This window comes from Perognathus longimembris, chromosome 1 (assembly GCF_023159225.1).
Source record: "Perognathus longimembris pacificus isolate PPM17 chromosome 1, ASM2315922v1, whole genome shotgun sequence".
Taxonomy (NCBI): Eukaryota; Metazoa; Chordata; class Mammalia; order Rodentia; family Heteromyidae; genus Perognathus; species Perognathus longimembris.
In genome coordinates, this window is record NC_063161.1 from 44,586,845 (window position 1) to 44,604,572 (window position 17,728).

Genomic DNA, 17,728 nt, shown 5'->3' on the forward strand with positions numbered 1-17,728 from the left:
GTGCTGGGGAATCGAACCCAGGGCCTCATGTATACGAGGCAAGCTCTCTTGCCACTAGGCCGTATCCCCAGCCCCTGTTTGCTGGTTATTTTGAAGATAGAGTCTCAAGAATTTTTCCTCCTAGACTGGCTTCAAACCATCATCCGCTGCCTTTGTGTAGCTAGGATACAGGTGTGAACTCTTGGCACCTGGCTGAGCCCTCACTTTTACTTTATGTTAATCATATTTCTGCTTTTTCCCTACAATCCTCTCTTTCTTCCTATCTCTTACCTGTATTCTGAAGTCCTGGAATATGGACTTCAAAATAATCTGCAATCCCAAGCTTCTTTGTTATCTATTCCTGAGCAATAAGGTGTAGCATAGTAGATCTTTGAAAATGTGCAAAACTGCAGGATGACATTTTCTTTTGGTTTCCACTAGTTTCTTTTGCAAAAGAACTTCTGCTGTGGGGTGCATGCATTCATGTATGTGTCTGAGTGTATGTGAATTATTGTCTAGAGAAACTAACCAATCACTGTACAAGTGAGAGATGAACACCATCACCCTTGCTGCTTAGGGAAGAAGGCTGAGAAAAAGGGTAATTACAGCCCAGCCAGTCAGTCCCTTCCTCCAGCTCAGCCACTCACTCTGGCCTCCTTTCTGAGGTGAGAATTGAAAGTGGTTTCTGAAGGGCGGAAGAACTCTAGGCTGGAGTCAAAGAACAAAGGTGGAAATGACCTTGAGAGAGAGGGAGTAAGGAGATAAGCAGCGGGAATGGAGCCCACCAGTCCTTTGCTATAGAGGCACATGAACCTAGCCATCTATGATCCATCAAGGTCTTATCCTGGATCCTTCGTTATAAAAACAGGATTTATAGCCATGTAGGAGACTTTTTATGGTTAGAAACATGAGGAAGACAGGAAATGGAAAGATAATTATATTTTTCTTTAGCTTACTAGTATGTTCTTTCTTTTTTTTTTTTTTTTTTTTTTTTTTTTTTTTGGCCAGTCCTGGGGCTTGGTCTCAGGGCCTGAGCACTGTCCCTGGCTTCTTCTTGCTCAAGGCTAGCACTCTGCCACTTGAGCCACAGCGCCACTTCTGGCCATTTTGTGTATATGTGGTGCTGGGGAATCGAACCCAGGTCCTCATGTATACGAGGCAAGCACTCTTGCCACTAGGCCATATCTCCAGCCCTTTTTTTTTTTTTTTTAACCTATCCTGGGGCTTGAACTCAGGGCCTGAGCACTGTCCCTGGCTTCTTTTTGCTCAAGGATAGTATTCTGCCACTTGAGCCACGGCACCACTTCTGGCTTTTTCTATATATGTGGTGTTGAGGAATCAAACCCAGGGCTTCATGTGTACAGGCAAGCACACTACCACTAGGCCCTAGTCCCAACCCCCAACTAGTATATTCTGTTTTTTGGGTTTTTTTCTATAGAAAAAAGTCCCATTTGCTCCCATCTTCCCAGAACTAATCCTAGGAACAGTCATGATTGGGAGAGTTATTGTTATTTCATATATAATAAAGAAATTGTTGTGGAGTTAGGCTTAAACAGCTACTGAGTTCATAAGAATTCAAAACATCGGCCTGACGCCAGTGGCTCACACCTTTAGTCCTACCTACTCAGGAGGCTGAGATCTGAGGATTGAAGTTCAAAGCCAGCCCTGGCAGGAAAGACCGTAAAACTCTTACCTCCCAGTTAACCACCAGAAGAACTGGAAGTGGTGCTGTGGCTAAAAGTGGTAAAGCACTAGCCTTGAGCTGAACAGTGCCCAGACCTAGAGTTCAAGCCCCACACCCAACAAAAAGATAAATTTTTTAAAGAATTCAAAACATCATGACAAAGGCTTTGGGCTAAAAAGTACTTTTTAGGGCACAAAAGCAAGATTGTCTCAAAATGTTATAAGGGGCCCTGGGAATGTGGCTTAGTGAGAGAGTACTTGTCCAGCATACATGAAGCCCTGGGATTGATTCCTCAGTATCATATAAACAGATAAAAGCTGGAAGTGTTGTGGTTCAAGTGGTTGAGTGCTAGCCTTGCGCCAAAAAAAAAAACAAAAAACACAAAAAAACTCAGGGATGGTGCCCAGGCCCTGAGTTCAAGCTCCACAACTGGCCAAAAAAAAAAAAAATGTTATAAGGAAGGCTATAAAAAGAATGGCTATTTCTCTCTGTTTGGTCCTTGAGTTCCCCATTCTTTCAACAGGCAGATGACCTCAGCAACCCATTTGGACAAATGAGTCTTAGCCGCCAAGGTTCTACTGAAGCAGCTGACCCATCCTCAGCTCTGTTCCAGCCCCCACTTATCTCCCAGCACCCTCAGCAGACTAGCTTCATCATGGCTTCCACAGGACAGCCCCTCCCCACTTCCAACTATTCCACCTCTAGCCATGCACCACCTACTCAGCAAGTCCTGCCACCCCAGGGCTACATGCAGCCCCCTCAGCAGGTGAGAAGCTCCTGTCCCCAACTCTAGTCAGTAGTTCAGACTCCGTTCTCTCTTTAATTTAGATAGACTAGAAGGGATATTGTCCCCCTCCAGAAATTCTTTTTATAAGACACAAGACTGGTTTTATTTCAAACTTTTGTACAGTAATCCTATAATTGCAAGCCCCAATATCTCCATTTATAGATTTCTGGCCATCAGCCCTGAGGCCTTTAGTAATTTGCAGGTGTTGGGACTAATTAGAGAGACCTCTTACACCTGTTTTCTTTCACCACAGATCCAAGTTTCTTACTATCCCCCTGGACAGTATCCTAACTCCAACCAGCAATATCGACCTCTATCTCACCCGGTGGCCTACAGCCCCCAGCGTGGCCAACAGCTGCCTCAACCATCCCAGCAGCCTGGTAAGTGGGATCACTGATATAAGACAGTAGTACATAGAGAAAGAGCAGAGGCTAGGAAAGAGAAAGTTTATTTTCCCCATTCAAAAAATAAGACATGACTAGGGTTCTTTTTTTTTTTTTTTTTTTTTTTTTTTGCCAATCCTGGGTCTTGGACTCAGGGCCTGAGCACCGTCCCTGGCTTCTTTTACTCAAGGCTAGCACTCTGCCACTTGAGCCACAGTGCCACTTCTGGCTATTTTCTGTATATGTGGTGCTGGGGAATTGAACCCAGGGCTTCATGTATAGGAGGCAAGCACTCTTGCCACTAGGCCATATCCCCAGCCCTGTGATTAGGGTTCTAAGGAGGAATCTGGGGTCTCTAGAAAAATAGAGAAAGGAATTATGCTAGAGGGTGGATTTCCAAACATACATGCTAATATCTTCTCTGCCTTGCCTATCTCTAGGTTTACAGCCCATGATGCCTAATCAGCAGCAGGCGGCTTACCCAGGCATGATTGGGGTCCAGCAGCCCCAGAACCAGGGCCTGCTCAGCAATCAGAGGAGCAGCATGGGGGGCCAGATGCAAGGCCTGGTTGTTCAGTACACTCCACTGCCTTATCAAGTGAGTGTATTCTGCATTGGAAAAGTTCACCCAGTCCCTGGGACAAGAAGGACAGCCTCCCAGGGTCATCCGTACTGACAGCTCCAATACTAAAATATTATCTACTTTCCCCTTAGAACTTTTAAGGTTTTTTTTCCCCCTTTGAAAGTTCAGAGTAAATAGTTCTTAAATTGTTTGTTTTTGTATACAGTCACGCAAATGAGTGTATGCCTAGAAGAGAAGAATCTAAAGGAAATCAGACTCCTTCACTATCAAATGCCCAAGAATGGTATTTACAAAAAGGGGAACTGGAGCTAGCTCTGTGAGCATTTTCTCTGGGCAAAGATGTAGGGAAGGAAGTTGCAGTGCTCTAGTCCAGTGATGACTAGGCTGTTTTCTGGAAGAGCTCAGTGAACGAGTAAGTAATCATCTCTTCTCTATCTAGGTCCCGGTAGGCAATGACTCACAAAATGTGGTTCAGCCGCCTTTCCAGCAACCCATGCTAGTCCCTGCAAGCCAATCTGTACAAGGAAGCCTCCCAGGGGGAGGTGTGCCAGTGTACTACAGCATGATCCCACCAGCTCAGCAGAATGGTACGAGGTGAGAACCGCTGGAAAGCCGGGCACATCTCCCATAGACCTTCAGCAACTGTGGTACCATTTTTTTGCTTCCACTAGCCCAAGAAACACAAGGGTAAAGATCCCAGTAGTAGCTGGCAGTGGTGATATATGCCTATAATTCCAGCACGTGGGAGGTCAAGGGAGAATCACAAAGTTTGAGGCCAGTCTGGCCTATATGAGACCCTGTCTTCAAAAAAAAGAAAAAAGATAGGAAGGAAGTAGGTCGATTCATTCTTCTGTTCTCATTGATTTGACATCTGCATAGACCTAAAAAATACTGTTTCAGAGTCAGGCTTCATATGTTCAGTTTTGTTTTTCAAGTCATTGATACTCAAAACTATGGGATAAAGACTGCTCATCACAAAAAAGAAACAATTTTGAAATGTGTAAATTTTCCTGCATACATTTCTATCTATGGATGAAATTCCAACGAAGTATCTAAGTAAATATGTATGTATGTAGATATGTAGGTATTATTTGCATATATATATATATATATATATGTAGTCTAAGTTAGGGCATAGCTAATAGAACTAGAACAGTACCAAGCACTACCCTTGTTTTTTGTTTTTGTTTGATTTTTATTTATTTATTTATTTATTTATTTATTTTTTGGCCAGTGCTGGGGCTTGGACTCAGGGCCTGAGCACTGTCCCTGGCTTCTTGCTCAAGGCTAGCACTCTGCCACTTGAGCCACAGCACCACTTCTGACCATTTTCTGTATATGTGGTGCTGGGGAATCGAACCCAGGGCTGATTTTTATTTTAATGTTTGTCTTTGACAGTCCTAGGGTTTGATTGAGAGCCTTGCACTTGCTAGGCAGGTGCTCTATGACATAAGTCATTCCCCAGGTCCTTTGCTTATTTTTGAGACAGCATCTTTTTTTTTTTTTTTTTTTTTTTTTTGGCCAGTCCTGGGCCTTGGACTCAGGGCCTGAGCACTGTCCCTGGCTTCTTCCCGCTCAAGGCTAGCACTCTGCCACTTGAGCCACAGCGCCACTTCTGGCCATTTTCTGTATATGTGGTGCTAGGGAATCGAACCTAGGGCCTCGTGTATCCGAGGCAGGCACTCTTGCCACTAGGCTATATCCCCAGCCCCCTTGAGACAGCATCTTGATGTGTAGCCCTGGCTATTCTCGAACTCACAATCCTTCTGTCTCAATTTCCTTAGTGCTGGAATTACAATTGGCACCACCAAAACCAATTTCTGACTGAGTGAAGAAATTCCAGCTGGGAATGTTTAAAAAAAAACAACTTACCCCAAATCACAGTGGATTAGACAAAGATGGAACTAGAATTAGTCTGGGTCTTCGTGTGTTCTGTGTGTTCATTTCCTAATATGTGTGTGTTTATCTCTGTCTTTGTATATCAATGTCTCCATGTTGTTTGGAATTTTGTGTAAGTTTTTTCCAGTTTGTCTTTAGTAAAAACTTATCACTGTTTACCATTGTGCATAAATCCTAAATCACTCATCTCCTTAATTCTTTTTTTTTTCAAAATTTTTGAACAAATTTTTTCATTATTGTCAAAGTGTGATACAGAGGAGTTACACATTCATATGAAAGGCAGGGAGTACATTTCTTGTTCTACTTGTTACCTCCTCCCTCATTTCCCCCCCTTCCCCTTCCTTCTCCCCTACTCCCCCCAAGAGTTGTGCAGTTGGTTTACACCAAATGGTTTATAAATGTTGCTTTTTGAATGGTTTGTCTTTTTGTTCTTACTCCTTAATTCTTTATTAATCTCTGTCTAGAATTATCTGTCTCTGTCTGACACTCTTGGTTTTCTGTTGTGTTTGGGAATCTGTCTGTGTGTGTGTGTGTGTGTGTGTGTGTGTGTGTGTGTGTGTGTGATCTCTGTTTCTATCTGTCGATCTGTTTCTGTGTGTGTTGTGTATATGTCTTGTATTCCCACACTGTTAGGAAGATGTGTCACATTCCATCATAGCACTGATTAGCAGCTTCCTAATTGAAAGATGATCAAGTACAAATATATATAATTAACTTTGAACTGATGAGTGATTTTAGAAATTGCATGGCAAATTGGTCTGGGAATGGCTTGGTGCTGCCTCCATTTCCCACGGGGGAGGCCTAGGAAGCAGCAGCTGTTTGCCAGGAGCTGTATTCCTCCCTCTACTGCTTCACCACTCCTCTCTTCTCATCTCCCAGCCCTTCTGTGGGATTTCTGCAACCTCCTGGCTCTGAGCAGTACCAGATGCCTCAGTCTCCCTCTCCCTGCAGTCCACCACAGATGCCACAGCAGTACTCGGGTAAGAAGATAAAGAATTTGGGAGGGGCTTGGGCAAACAGTTTTGAAATACTTTTTTGTTCTGGAGCAGATAAGGGTTAGGGATCAGGTGAACTACCACCACAAAGAAAAAAAAGTATTGGCTGAATGTGGTAGCACATGCCTGAGTTGGAGGTAGGGGAGAGAGCATAGCTTTTCCCTCTTCTACGCCCCCCCCCCCATGCCGATTCTAGCATTTTATTCATGTGCTTTTGGGTTATGAAATACTTGCCTCTGTCTCTTGCACTCACTCTTCTTTTAGACAGCTTTTCTTTTCTCATAGGATATAAAGGAAGTTAAGGAAGTTGAGAGATGCTTTTTAAGTCATATTGTAAATCTCTTTTAGCAATGTACTCACATATATTGTGACATTTTAATTATTTTCACCACAATTTTGTGAGGATGAAATTATAGAATCAGAGAGATTAAACCACTTATTTAAGGTCACCATCCTAGAAATTGAATTTTGGTCTTTGAACTTCGCATGCCCTATGCCACATTTTCAACAGGACTTTTTACTCTATTCTTTTCCCTCCAGTGGGAAATAATGGGCTTCATACTAAATAACTATAGGCCCTCTACAAAGTGGCCGGCTACTCTAGTAGCCCCCAGACACCAAGTGCAGCTGCTCTTGTTTGTTTCCCTTTCAGACCCATCCTGAGACAGCTGTATACTGCTTCAGGGTTTCTGTAGAGGGAGTCTTAGCTTCCAGCCATCCCTACCCCACTTTATTGTAGGGATGTCTGAGTGCCCTCTTCTGGTGAGAAGGGGCTATTTTGCTAGTTAGAAATGGGATATTTTTCACTGTTGTTTTTCTGTTTGTTCACACTCTCACGGTTAGATGCTATAGGGCAATTCCAGAATTAATCTGTTCAAAGTCACAGTAAGTTTTTACCTTTAAGATGCAGTGACTTCTGGCTTTATCCAGACCAAATGTAGATCCCTCACAGGTTGAGGTTTTAAATTCAGTGGCCCTTATCCTTTAAGACAGCTCTCTGGCTGTTTCTCTTAATGTCTGCCAAGGGCATTTGGACTTGAAATTCCCAGTAGAGTATGGAAATTAAAGAAACCAGTTGCATTTTGGCCTGTGGTAGTGAGAAAGTGTACATGTGAATGTGGGTATACTTGAGTATGTATTTTTATTTGTATCCTTTATAGTACGTCAGATATGTATTGAATCTTTAGTTATATCTGTGTACCTTCAAATATAAGGTGTTAATTTAAAAAACAAACCGAGAGGGCTGGGGATATGGCCTAGTGGCAAGAGTGCTGCTTGCCTTGTATACATGAGGCCCTGGGTTCGATTCCCCAGCACCACATATACAGAAAACGGCCAGAAGTGGCGCTGTGGCTCAAGTGGCAGAGTGCTAGCCTTGAGCAAAAAGAAGCCAGGGACAGTGCTCAGGCCCTGAGTTCAAGGCCCAGGACTGGCCAAAAAAAAACGAGAGCCAGGCGTCAGTGGCTCCTGCCTTTTAATCCTACCTATTCAGGAGATCAGATGATTGCAGTTTGAAGCCAGCTTTGGCAGGAAAACCCATGAAACTCTTTATCGCCAGTTAACTACCCAAAAAAGGCTGGAAGTGGAGCTATGCCTCAAGTAATAGAGCACTAGATCACTAGCCTTGAATAAAAAAGCTTAGGGACAATACCCTTGCTCTGAGTTTAAGCCCCAGGACTGACACTAAAAAGTTGGAGGAGGGTGACTTTACATTACTTCCTGGGCCTACTGTTGGGTTAAGTCACTAAAACAATTTTTGTTCTAGAAACTGGAAGTACTAGAGAGATACGGACTGAGGATGGAAAGAGGTAATCTAGGCTTCTCAAACTAAAACAAATGAAGAAAACATTTCTATCATCTGTTTCTCCTGCTTCTTTGAAATTTTCTCAGTAGTATCTTCTTTCTTCCCAGTACTTTGATTGCTCCTAGCCTTTTGACTGACCTTTGCATCTTCCCCAAATGGTAGGATTCACTCTTCTACCCATGTCCTCTAAGAGACCATATTCACCTAACCATTGGTTTTTAAAGTTTTCAATCTTGTTCATAGAAATCTAAGAGAAAATTAAAAAAACAAATGTCTCTTCTGCCTTCGTTGCAGTTTACCCTTTACTAGAAAAAGAGATGGCAGGAGTAGCCCACAAGGACTACTCTGTCACCTTCAGAGGACAGTCACCACCCTCCTCTCGTATAGCAACATGGTCACTTTTCCAAAAATAAAGGCAGGGATTAGGATTGGCCATTCCTGGAACAACTGTTCTGGTTTATTAATACATTATTGTAGTTGCCCCATCTATCCCCCAGGCCTAGCCCATAATTCTGCCACTATATTAGATATAACTGTAACTCTAGGAAGCACTCTTTTTCCCATTAAAATGATGGCTTGCAGGTCCCTTGAGATTTCCTTGATGCTTGTCTGGAGTAGATGCACACAGATAAGAATAGCAATGATACCTATACACACCTTCCCAACTCACAGTGACACAGCAACACAGATAGTGAGGCACATGCAAAAATAGCCTTTCACATACTTCCTGGCTTTTTTTTTTTTTTCAGGCTGAAAGGTTTCCAGAACTAAAACTATTCTTTTCCACTTCCTGAAGATAGCCTTCTTTCCTACCCCTAAAAAGGAAAAAAGTCAAGATATTGATTTCCATCCCAGGCTTTAATTAGGGTCTTATATCTCTGAATATTCTTGTTTTTGTTTTTTTTTTTTTTTTTTTTGGCCAGTCCTGGGGCTTGGATTCAGGGCCTGAGCACTGTCCCTGGCTTCCTTTTGCTCAAGGCTAGCACTCTGCCACTTGAGCCACAGCGCCCCTTCTGGCCGTTTTCTGTATATGTGGTGCTGGGGAATCGAACCCAGGGCCTCATGTATATGAGGCAAGCTCTCTTGCCACTAGGCCATATCCCCAGCCCCTCTCTGAATATTCTTTTTCATATATTTGGGTGCAGGTAGTAAGGAAGAAGCCTTATCAGTCTTTTACCTCACTGATTTAAAAAAAACAACAACTATAAACAAAAAAAAATTCTGCCAGACATAAATGTCATCTGGGGGCTGGGGATATGGCCTAGTGGCAAGAGTGCTTGCCTTGTACACATGAAGCCCTGGGTTCAATTCCCCAGCACCACATATATAGAAAATGGCCAGAAGTGGTGCTGTGGCTCGAGTGGCAGAGTGCTAGCCTTGAGCAAAAAGAAGCTAGGGACAGTGCTCAGGCCCTGGGTCCAGGCCCAGGACTGGCAAAAAAAGAAAAAAATGTCATCTATTTATATTTATGTGGTTTGCTCTGCCCAATCGACCTTTCTGCCCAGGTTTAATGATGTCACTTAAAAAGCTATTCACATGTCCCCTCTCCTTTCAGAACTTTCAAGCTGAAATTGATTTCCTTATTCAGCCCCCTTCTTCTGCTCCCCACTAGCTCTCAACCCAGGCCCCTTCCCCCAACCTGATTATATGGAAGTGCTGTCACTGGGCAGAGAGGTTTTTTTGTCTTTTTTTTTTTTATTGCCACGTCCATTAAGAAGTAGACAGTTCAGCTGCTAACGGATGCCACCTGCTTTTGGCTTGAGGAGGAGAAGCATAAAAATCAGCTCATCAGCAGAGTAGTGCTTCGTGTCCTCGCTTGAGTGAAAGAACAATGCTCCAGGCTAGTGGGGGAGGACTAAAACATGGAGAGCTCTGGATAGACACTGAAACTAAGAACCCTGGCATTGCTTTTGTTGTGATTAGAGAAATAATACAAGGACTTTATTCTCTTTTTTTTTCATCCCCAATAGCTCCTTATGGCTACGTGTTAGTATTAGAAAGAGCTTCCTCTGCCCTGCTATGCTCACCCCCTACATGCTCACACATCCCCCACCTTTCCTGGCCTAGGGCATTAGGCTCAGATTATGAGCTACCTTCTAGAAAAGCTATAGATTTGATTATTTTTGCGTTGGCCCCTCAGGTAGCAATGAGGAGTTTGAATAAGGTCAATTGCAATTTTGTTGGAAGAGTATGTTGGAATGGATAGGGCTTTTAGAATGGGGAAATAAAAATGCCCAGAGCAACTGTAGTAAGGGGAAAGTTGTTAAATGCATGGCACTCTACAACTATGCAATTTTCCCTTGGCCCTTCTATAAGCTATGCTGATGAATACCCTAACACTTTGGCAGGGGATAGGAAGCTATTGCACTGAGTATTTGTGCTCTCTGATTAGATGAACCATACAGGGTGGAGCACACAAATTAGCTGGAGAATTGGACCCAATAGATGCTTTGTCTCCTTTAGCTGCCCTTTTAGGCCTCCTGTTACCATTTTTTTTTCCTTTCTTTTGACCAGCAGTACTTGAGAAAAGCAATCATACTCACCTCCCAGCACGACTGGTACCCAGGATAGAGGCTATAACATTTCCCATCATAGGAAGCAATGTAGTAATAACAGTGGTAGCGAAGTACTAAGCCATGAAAACATCAGCATTGAAGTAGGTTTCCAAGCTAATCCAGCTCCATTTCTCTACCACCACATACCCAAACTCTGTTCTGCCTTGGAGGTCAAGGGCAAAACAAAGCCCTTATGCTGTACAACCCTCCCAGCATGAAGAGGATTATCTTCCTGCCCACCCCTCTCTGTCCATCAATTGGCTTCTTAACTCCTTATGTTGTTGTTTATCATGAGGAAGATTTAAGACTTAATATTACTCCTCACTGTGCCCTTAGCTTCCTCCATCCTATGAGTTTTTATGCTATCCTAGTTACCAGTTCTAGAACCACAGGATCACATCCAGTCAGCCACCTAAACCTTTCAGTGTAGCCTTTAGAAGATCTGAACCTCTCTCTGTCCTCTGATATTGCCCTCATTCAGAACCTCCTCATTTGTTTCAGGACCTTCCTAAATGATCTTCTTGTGATTAGACTCTCAACTTGTATTTGGAAAGTTGGATTGGCTCTCCAAAGCATCATTTCTGTCCCAACATGTTCAGAATAAAGTCCAAGCATCTTACCAGAGTGTACTTCAAACTGTGCAATTCAGCATCAGCTATTTGCTTAATGCCTGGGTCTTAATAGATTGTTCATTCTGTGATAAGAGACCAGCCTTGTTTATTGTACACTCAGTGCCCAGCATAAAGACTGGAACATACAAATGCTCAGTAAATGTTTGTTGAATAAATCTACCTCAACTCCTACTACTTTCCCTACATATCCCTTGTCTTACCACTTTAAATCATTTGTCATATCCTCAATATACATATATCTTAATAATTTTCCTTCTGCTTGAAATGTTTCCCAATTTATCCTATCCTTGATCACAAAGTACTTCCTAGGTCTGGCTTAGTGAAACTACATACATTTATGATCTCTGGAATGTTTCCTGACTTATCTGCAGTTCTTACCAGAAAAGCTTGCACATCTCTGTAGCTCTGGCCTATGCCCTAGACCAAATCAGTACCATGCCTAGATATTTGAGAAATCTGACCTGGGTATTTGGTAATACCCAACTTTGGCAGAATGGAGTTGTTTTTCTGCCAACCATACTGCAGTGCTCCTCACCAGGTGAAGGCCAGAAGAGCGTTGGCATCTGGGACTCATCACCCTTCCACTCAAGTTTCCACTGGTATAGGAAAAGAAATCAGAAGCCAAATCAGCAGCCACCTCAGATTTCTGGCAGGACACAGTTTGAATGACCCTGAAATGAGTGGGTGGATTTGCTTATTGGTGTTCTCATTCAGGGATAACTGGAAGTCAGAAATACAGTTTGAATTCCCAACCACCTGCTTTCTTTTGCTACTCAGGAGTGTCACCTTCTGGACCAGGTGTGGTGGTCATGCAACTTAATGTTCCTAATGGACCACAGCCTCCTCAGAACCCATCCATGGTTCAGTGGAATCACTGCAAATATTACAGTGTGGACCAGCGGGGACAGAAGCCTGGAGACCTATACAGTCCTGACAGTAACCCCCAGGTGAGTCTTCCAACCCACTCTGGTCTTGGTAGAGGGGACCAGATCCTTCCCAGAGGATAATCTTTGTCATTAACTGAGCAGCCTCTTTTTCACATCTTTTCTAAACATTTTGGAGGAGAAACACAAAACAAGTGTCATCTTATAGGGAACCTAATAAATATCTAAAGTAGTAGAAGGGACACACATTTAAAAATTCCCAAGCCAGGTGCTGGTGGCTCACACTTGTAATCTTAGCTACTCAGGAGGCTGAGATCTAAGGGTCTCTGTTTGAAGCCAGCCCAGGCAGGAAAGTCTGTGAGACTCCTTATTTCCAGCTAACCATCAGAAAATCAGAAGTGGGGCTGTGGCTCAAAGTGGTAGATCATTTTAGCCTTGAGCAAAAAACTCAGGGACAGCGCCCAGGCCCTGAGTTCAAGCCCCATGACTGACGAAAAAAATAAAGGTAGATATTGTCAGGCACACTGACTCCTGCCTGTAAATCCTAGCTAATCAGGTGGAGATCTGAAGAATCATAGTTTGAGGCCAAACTGGGCAAAAGTTAGCAAGATCCCATCTCAGTAAAAATGCTGAGCAGTTATTTCCATCTTTAATCCAAACTCTGTGGAAGGCATTCATAAGAGGATTGCAGTTCAAACCAGCCTGGACAAAAAAACACAGTCCCCTATCTGGAAAATAACTAAAGCAAAAAAGGGCTGGAGAGCCAGACAACAATGACTCATACCTATAATCCTAGCTGCTCAGAGGTTGAGATCTGAGGATTGGAGTTTGAAGCTAGCTGGGCCAAGAAAGTCTCTCTAGTCAACTCTCTAGTCAAAAAGCTATAAGTGGAGCTGAGGTTCATGTGGTAAAGTGCTAGCTTTGAGCACAAAAGAAAAGGATGGGGGATTCAAGGGCATAGCTCATGTTGTAAAATGCCTGCCTTTCAAACATGGGCACTGAGTTCAAACCCTGATATCCACCCCAAAAAAAGTAAATAATAGCTGGACACCAATGACTCATGCCTATAATTCTAGCTACACAGGAGGCAGAGATATAAGGACTGCAATTTGAAATCATCCCCCACCCCCAAAAAAAGTAGACAATAGCTGGGTACCAGTGGTACCTGTAATCCTAGCTACTCAGGAGGCAGAAATCAGAAGATTGAAATTCAAAGCCAGCCTATGCAGAAAAGTTCATGAGGTTCCTATCTCCAATTAACCACTGGAAGTGGAACTGAACTGTGACTCAAGTGGAGAGTGCCAGCCTTGAGCAAAAAGGCTGAGGGATAGTGCAAGGCCCTGAGTTTGATCCAGTACTACCTACCACAAAGCTTTTAAAAAAAGGTAGATATTAAAACAATTCAAACTGAGCAAGGCACACGTTGTCCACACCTTTAATCCTAGCTACTCAAGAGGCTGAGATCTGAGGATCATGTTCAAAGCCAGCCCAGGCAGGAACGTCCATAATGTCCATGAGAATCTTACCTCCAATTAACTACCAGAAAACCAGAAATGGCGCTTTGACTCAAAGTGGTAGAGCACTAGCCTTGAGCAAAAGAGCTCAGGGACGGTGGCCAGGCCCTGAATTCAAGCCCTATGACTGACAAAAAATAATTATTATTATTCAAACTAAGTTAGGGATGTGGCTGAAGTAGTAAATCACCTGACCAACAAGCTCAAGGCCCTGAGTTCAAATCCTAGTACTGCCTACAAGTAATAATAATACAAACCAGGACTATAGCTATAGCTATATGTCAGTGGTTGAGTGTTTGCCAAACATATGTGAGGCCCTGGGTTTGATACCTAGCACTGGAGCGTGGATGTAGAGAACCTTAATACAAATTAGGGAGCAAGAAAGAAGTTCAAAGAAACAACCTGACTTGGGTGTGATTCACAAGAGGAACTTAGTTCCTGAGACGTGGGCCTGAAACCAAGCCATAGGAATATTCATGTTTATGTGATATGTGCTTGTCTCTTCCACAGGCCAACACACAAATGAGCAGCAGTCCTGTCACATCTCCTACCCAGTCTCCAGCACCCTCTCCTGTTACCAGCCTCAGCAGTGTCTGCACTGGACTCAGTCCTCTCCCTGTCCTCACACAGTTCCCCCGGCCTGGGGGCCCAGCACAGGGTAGGGTGTTAAATTAGAACTGTCTATTCTGGACTTCACCCTTTACATCTATTCCTAGCTGGGGAGGTTGGAGAGTACCAATAACCAGCCACCAGTGTGGCCAATCTAATTCCGCAAGCTAACTGTTCTTCTTAGATCCCCATGGAGGCTAAGGACACCTGCTCCTCTCTACTACTGCTCTTAGTTAACGTACTCCAGCCCTCCTTTGCATACTTAATATTTACTACTGAGTAGAATAAAAAGAGCTAGAGAAAATTAGTTCATTGAACTTTCTAATGAACTGGAAGTACTAAGTCTGAGGGTTGGGATTATAGGGCTTTGCCAGATGTATGGTTTTAGGAGAAAAAACACATTGGCTTGGGTTAAAAGATTTCTGTTCAAGTTTCAGTAGCTTTATGAGGTTGAACAAATTACTTAAACTCAGAATTAGTTTTCTAATGTATAAAATGATGTTATTCACATGTAAGATGGGAGTAGCCTTACCTGATTTCTGCCTTGGCTATCACAAGTAATATAAAAATAAGAATATAGTTTTAAAACTTTAAAATGCTCTAAAATGTAATATTTTTTGTAGGAATAGGTAGTGTTTTGGGTGCTTAACATGTATCAGGCATTGCTACATGTGCTTTACAGGTCCTGTATTCATTTAACCTTCCAGCAATACCAAAGAGTGGGAAACATCTAACATTACTTTTCCTTTAACAAAGCCAGTATTTTAGCCTAGGCAGTCTGTCTCCAAGTCTCTGTTCTTGTTCACCACACTGTTATTGCCTCTCATATGAATCAGAAACTTGATCCTGGGTTTGAGGGGCAAGGACAAAAGTGATAAAAGACATTTGTAAAGATCTGTAGGATTGCCAGGTGCTGGTGGCTCACACCTGTTATCCTAGCTACTCAGGAGGCTGAGATCAGAGGATTGAGGTTTGAAGCCAACCCAGGCAGGAAAGTCCATAAGACTCTTATCTCCAGTTAACCACCAGAAAACCAGAAGTGGCACTGTGACTTAAAGTGGTAGAGCACTTGCTTTGAGCAAAAGAGCTCTGGGATAGCGCCCAGGCCCTGAGTTCAAGCTCCATAACTGACCAAAAACAAAAACAAAAAAAAAACCCAACCACAACAGATCTATAGGTTTCTTCCCTGATCATTTCCAAGGCCTTTTGTTCTACAGTGGATGGAACTCTTCTTCAAGCATAAGAGGACCAAATGGTCTTGTTAGTGAGATATGGCTGAGAACCAAGGGGTTTAGGAAAAGAGATCATGCTTTTTTAATTTTTTTCCATTTCATTCTTTTTTTTTTTTTTTTTTTTTTTTTTTGGCCAGTCCTAGGCCTTGGACTCAGGGCCTGAGCACTGTCCCTGGCTTCTTCCCGCTCAAGGCTAGCACTCTGCCACTTGAGCCACAGCGCCACTTCTGGCCACTTTCTATATCTGTGGTGCTGGGGAATTGAACCCAGGGCTTCATATAGGAGGCAAGCACTCTTGCCACTAGGCCATATCCCCAGCCCCCCATTTCATTCATTTTTCCCCCAATTTCTGTAATATTTCAGTCTGCCCTTTATATTTTTAACAAAGGAGTTTCATTTTTATATTTCCATACATGCAAATAGTCTACTTTGATCATATTCACCCCCTCTATTACTCTTATCTCCCCGTTCCTACTTTTCTTGCAATTTTTATGGGTCTCACTTTATATTTCCCTGCATTTATAAATATTCTTCAATCATACTCACTCCATATTACCCTTTCCTTTTGCTTTCCCTCTTCCTGCTGGGAAAAGCTCTTGTCCATGGTATTCCCATCATAGAAAAAGTAGGAATAGTATACATAGTTACCACCCATCTCCAAAGCCTACTGAAATCTAGTAATAGCCATACCATGAGGCTCAAGCTTCTCCAAAACCATCTGGTTTTATTTCCTAGGTGATGGGCGTTACTCCCTCTTGGGCCAGCCATTACAGTACAATCTGTCCATTTGCCCTCCCTTGCTCCACGGCCAGTCAACTTACACAGTGCATCAGGTAAGGGTGTCCACCATCAGCCTTGGAGTTATTAGGCCTTCTTCTCACCTAAAATCCTGTCCCTGAGCCACCTGTTTCTACTAGCTGGATGCAGAAGGGAGATAGTTTTGTGCTCATGCTCTGACCCAATTCCTCTGCCAAGAGGCAGGGACTCTGTATCACATTGGTCACTGACTGCTTGTGTGGAGACTTCAGGGTTGGGTACCACTCCTCAATCTCTGACAGACAGTGGGATACAGGTAGTCAATGTGTTTGCTTAAGGTGAGAGTTATTTTTCAAATATTGAAGGGACAGAGTGGATTGAAGCACGGAAACCGGGGCAAGAGACAAGCACTCAAATCAGCCTCCACTGACCTAGGGACCGCAGATGTTGGTAAGTGAAAGTATCTTCCAATCCTTCATTAACAACCAAGGACGGATTAGAAAATTAGTTTAGAGTGGAGGAAGTGGGACCCTTTAAAAAGCAAGCAGAGGGCTGGGAATATGGCCTAGTGGCAAGAGCGCTTGCCTCGTATACACGAAGCCCTGGGATTGATTCCTCAGCACCACATATATAGAAAAGGCCAGAAGAAGTGCTGCGGCTCAAGTGGTAGAGTGCTAGCCTTGAGCAAAAAGAAGCCAGGGACAGTGCTCAGGCCCTGAGTCCAAGCACCAGGACTGGCCAATAGATAGATAGCTGGCCAATAGATAGATAGATAGATAGATAGATAGATAGATAGATAGATAGATAGATAGATGAAGGTAAAGTATCTCAGATTCCCCAAGTAGGCCACACCAGGTCCTAAGGCCTGGTAAAATTGGGAATGAAACCATGGTAGAGGTTGCGGGTCCTCTTACTAACAATCTTCTAGGAACAGTCCTGATCCTAATCTAGGACATCTTGGGCCTGATTTAAGAAGAGATTGGTAGAGAATGTAGCCTTCATGCTAGGCAGGCAAGATTTCTTGGGAGTCATTTGTAACAGTTGACTAAACAAGAAAGCTGAGGGAAAGAGAGTTTCCTATATGATAAAAAGGAACAGTTCATTTGGGCCAGCCTCTGAGTGGGAAGGGAAGTGTAGAATTGGTTTTAAAGGATCTGTTGACTTTATTAAAGACTGTCAGTAAAAGCAACATTTCCTTCTTAGCAGTGACCATGATAGAAATGAGATTTAGGTCCCTAGATCATAAACCTAGACTCTGCTTCCTAGTTCCTTGCCTGTTTCTCTTGCTAGAAGAGAATGGTTCATTTTTACCTTCGGCTTCTCCTGATTAGAATATAGGTAGTGGGAAATAGAATGACTTGAAGAGGGGAGGAAGGGACTACGTGGGAAAGATGGGACTTTTGAGGACATTGTGTACTTGGTTGGCCGAATT

The 17,728-nt window shown here is 43.1% G+C and overlaps 1 protein-coding gene across 14 annotated transcripts in view; it reads left to right on the top strand.

The window, feature by feature from the left end:
- R3hdm2 (R3H domain containing 2) overlaps positions 1–17,728 on the top strand; it is a 141,468-nt gene that overhangs the window by 122,628 nt on the left and 1,112 nt on the right. For all 14 annotated transcript variants that reach the window (XM_048361121.1, XM_048361130.1, XM_048361113.1 and 11 more), the window contains 9 exons: positions 2,187–2,429; positions 2,704–2,830; positions 3,274–3,431; positions 3,856–4,010; positions 6,195–6,295; positions 12,079–12,248; positions 14,210–14,357; positions 16,276–16,373; positions 16,662–16,746. In XM_048361121.1, coding sequence (XP_048217078.1) covers positions 2,187–2,429; positions 2,704–2,830; positions 3,274–3,431; positions 3,856–4,010; positions 6,195–6,295; positions 12,079–12,248; positions 14,210–14,357; positions 16,276–16,373; positions 16,662–16,746 — 1,285 coding nt within the window. The remainder of the gene's footprint in view (positions 1–2,186; positions 2,430–2,703; positions 2,831–3,273; positions 3,432–3,855; positions 4,011–6,194; positions 6,296–12,078; positions 12,249–14,209; positions 14,358–16,275; positions 16,374–16,661; positions 16,747–17,728) is intronic.